The sequence below is a fragment of the Adiantum capillus-veneris genome, chromosome 25 (genome assembly GCF_014529385.1).
Source record: "Adiantum capillus-veneris isolate H3 chromosome 25, ASM1452938v2, whole genome shotgun sequence".
Classification (NCBI taxonomy): Eukaryota; Viridiplantae; Streptophyta; class Polypodiopsida; order Polypodiales; family Pteridaceae; genus Adiantum; species Adiantum capillus-veneris.
Window position 1 is genome coordinate 141,864,637 of NC_140955.1, and position 2,382 is coordinate 141,867,018.

General features: G+C 49.9%; 1 protein-coding gene across 1 annotated transcript; it reads right to left on the reverse strand.

Moving 5' to 3' along the window:
- Window positions 1–241: 241 nt before the first annotated feature.
- On the reverse strand, window positions 242–1,180 carry LOC147425769 (uncharacterized). The gene has a single exon (XM_086500739.1). It carries the CDS (start codon window positions 1,178–1,180, stop codon window positions 242–244), a length of 939 nt encoding a protein of 312 aa, XP_086356865.1.
- Window positions 1,181–2,382: the final 1,202 nt, after the last annotated feature.

Sequence of the window (2,382 nt, forward strand, 5' to 3'; positions counted from 1 at the left end):
TATAAGCTTTAGACAAACTTATGTGACCCAATTTCGGCGGGGGGCGGGAGGACGATGGTTGGTTGTCATATGCTCAAATGGGAGGCTCAGCAGTTTACAAATCTGCGCTCTACACGATACCTTTAGTATGTGAGGGCAGGCTCCGATTCATAGACGTAGCTTAATCGTGCATGGCCAGTTTAACGTCATAAGACTAGCTAGTAGAATGAAAAATTGTACCTAGCGATTACATTGCTCATTCCTACTTGGAGTTATCAATAATCTCAACCCCAAATAGCTTAATGTTATTGTTGCTTGACCTACATACAGTTATGGCCGTGGGATCAGCCTCCAGCCTTGAAGATTGTCCTTGTGGGGACACATCCACAACACTGCTGCTGCTAGGCTCTTCATTAATATCCTCAGTTGCAGTCGCCCTAGTAGGCGCCGGCGGAGCCGAAGCGCCGGCCATCTGAAGACTATAGACTCCCTTCAGTCCACTTTTAAGAGTGGGATTTCCTTGTACAGAGGCTCCCACCAAAGCTTGAACCACCTCATTTACTTCACTCTTTTCCTCTCCAGGTGGTGGTGGCGCTGGGCGAGCTGGTCGCATATAAAAATAACTGCTGCTGGAAAGAGCAGCTACATTGCTTTGGTGGGAAGACCTAAACAGTGCTGGGCTAACCACCGGCCTTACTGGCGCTGCCACAATCATATCAGACCCGGGCCGGACAGCGGTGTCGCACTGCTGCGCTTTGCTATGAAGAAATGCAAGTGCTTGGTTGTAAAGATTGCGCAGGCGGGAGAGCTCATAGAGGAGAAGTGTGTTGTCGCGGCGCAATCGCTCATTATCCTCTGCCAAAGAGATGGATGAAGGGGCAAGAACAGTAAGGGGATGACTATGTGGCCGGTTGTGCAGGGACGCTTGTGTGGATGGGAGCTGCAACAGTGGAAGCCATGATGGTGAGTTACCACACATATTATAGTGGTCAAGCATGCCATCACCAGCCCCACCAGAGCAGCCGGAAGGAGAGGACGGGCTGCTCATAAGACTTTGAGCCTTCCTTCTGTGAATCTCACTCAGCAGATGCTGCTGGCCTCTCTTGAAATGATCGTTCGCAAATTCCCATCGCTCCGGCACCACCTTCCGGAAGCCCTGCCGAAAATTAGAATTGCAGTCAAGCTTATAATGGTATCTCATGTATGGTTAGAGGGGTGAAAACGCCTGCGTTTGCTAGAATTCTTAGCACGAGAGAGGGGGCTACTTACATAGGTGTTGAGCTGCCTTACGAAGCTGGAGAAGTTGTTGTGCTTGAAGTAGTTGGGCAGCACTTGCTTGGCGAACTCGGGCGGACGCCAAACGACGAAGCCGGTCTCGTCCTCATTCCATGAAACGACGTGATCCGTGGATGGGTCGTCCACGAGCTGGTATGTCTTACTCAGAAAAGGAGCGGGCTGCACATAGTTATGCGCTTGGGGATGAATGTCATTCATCATTATGCTCATGGTAGTGGTAGCTATGGTGCTAGGGCCTGTGCAGCATTCTGGGTCTAAGGCAACATGGTCATCCATGGTCTGTGTGTAGTTTATGACCTAATTATGGGCATATTATGAGCTTTAGCTGCGTGAATACCATACATCTAGGCGCCTGCCTAAGCTTATAGCTGCTACCGCCACAATGAGTCGTGGAGCTTCCGCATCGACAAAGTGGGCAGTTTATGGGATAAAGGGACAATGGCAGCAGAATCCGCGTCTGCAGCTCCGTCGCCCAGAAGGTCCCAGCGCCCCCAGTACACTGACAAGCACAAAGCTTCACATGCCTTCTTCTCTCTATTATAAAAGTCTGCGAGAGAGGTGTGTGTGTGTGTGGGTCTGTGTGAGAGAGAGAGACTTCTCTCTATTATAAAAGTCTGCGAGAGAGGTGTGTGTGTGTGTGGGTCTGAGAGAGAGAGAGAGAGAGAGAGAGAGAGAGAGAGAGAGAGAGAGAGACTTCTGAAGTCACGACCTGCATGCACGACTACTACTAGAAGTTGACGAGCTAATTCATGACCCTAGACGTCGTTATAGAATCCAACGTATAATAAGAGAGAGAGAAACAGTGCCGGAGAATGAGAGAGAAGAGAGACTTCAGATCAGACATCATAGCCTCATCATTGTCCGCGGATATGAGAGAGAGAGAGAGAGAGAGAGAGAGAGAGAGAGCTGTGTGCGTGTATGTGTGTAATATGGGTATGTGTGTGGGGAGCGACGCCGTCAATGTCAAACAAGAGAGGAATGTTTGTGTGTAGGGAGCATGGGGAGGTGCGGCGGAGAGGATGAATGCATGGAGAGGAGTGTCTCAACTCATGCCTTGTCTAATTGTGTATGCATTGCACCACTCCAATACACACACATCTAGCGAGA

Excerpts from the sequence above, each read along its gene's own strand:
- LOC147425769 (XM_086500739.1), bottom strand. The coding sequence starts at position 1,180 with ATGAGATACCATTATAAGCTTGACTGCAATTCTAATTTTCGGCAGGGC.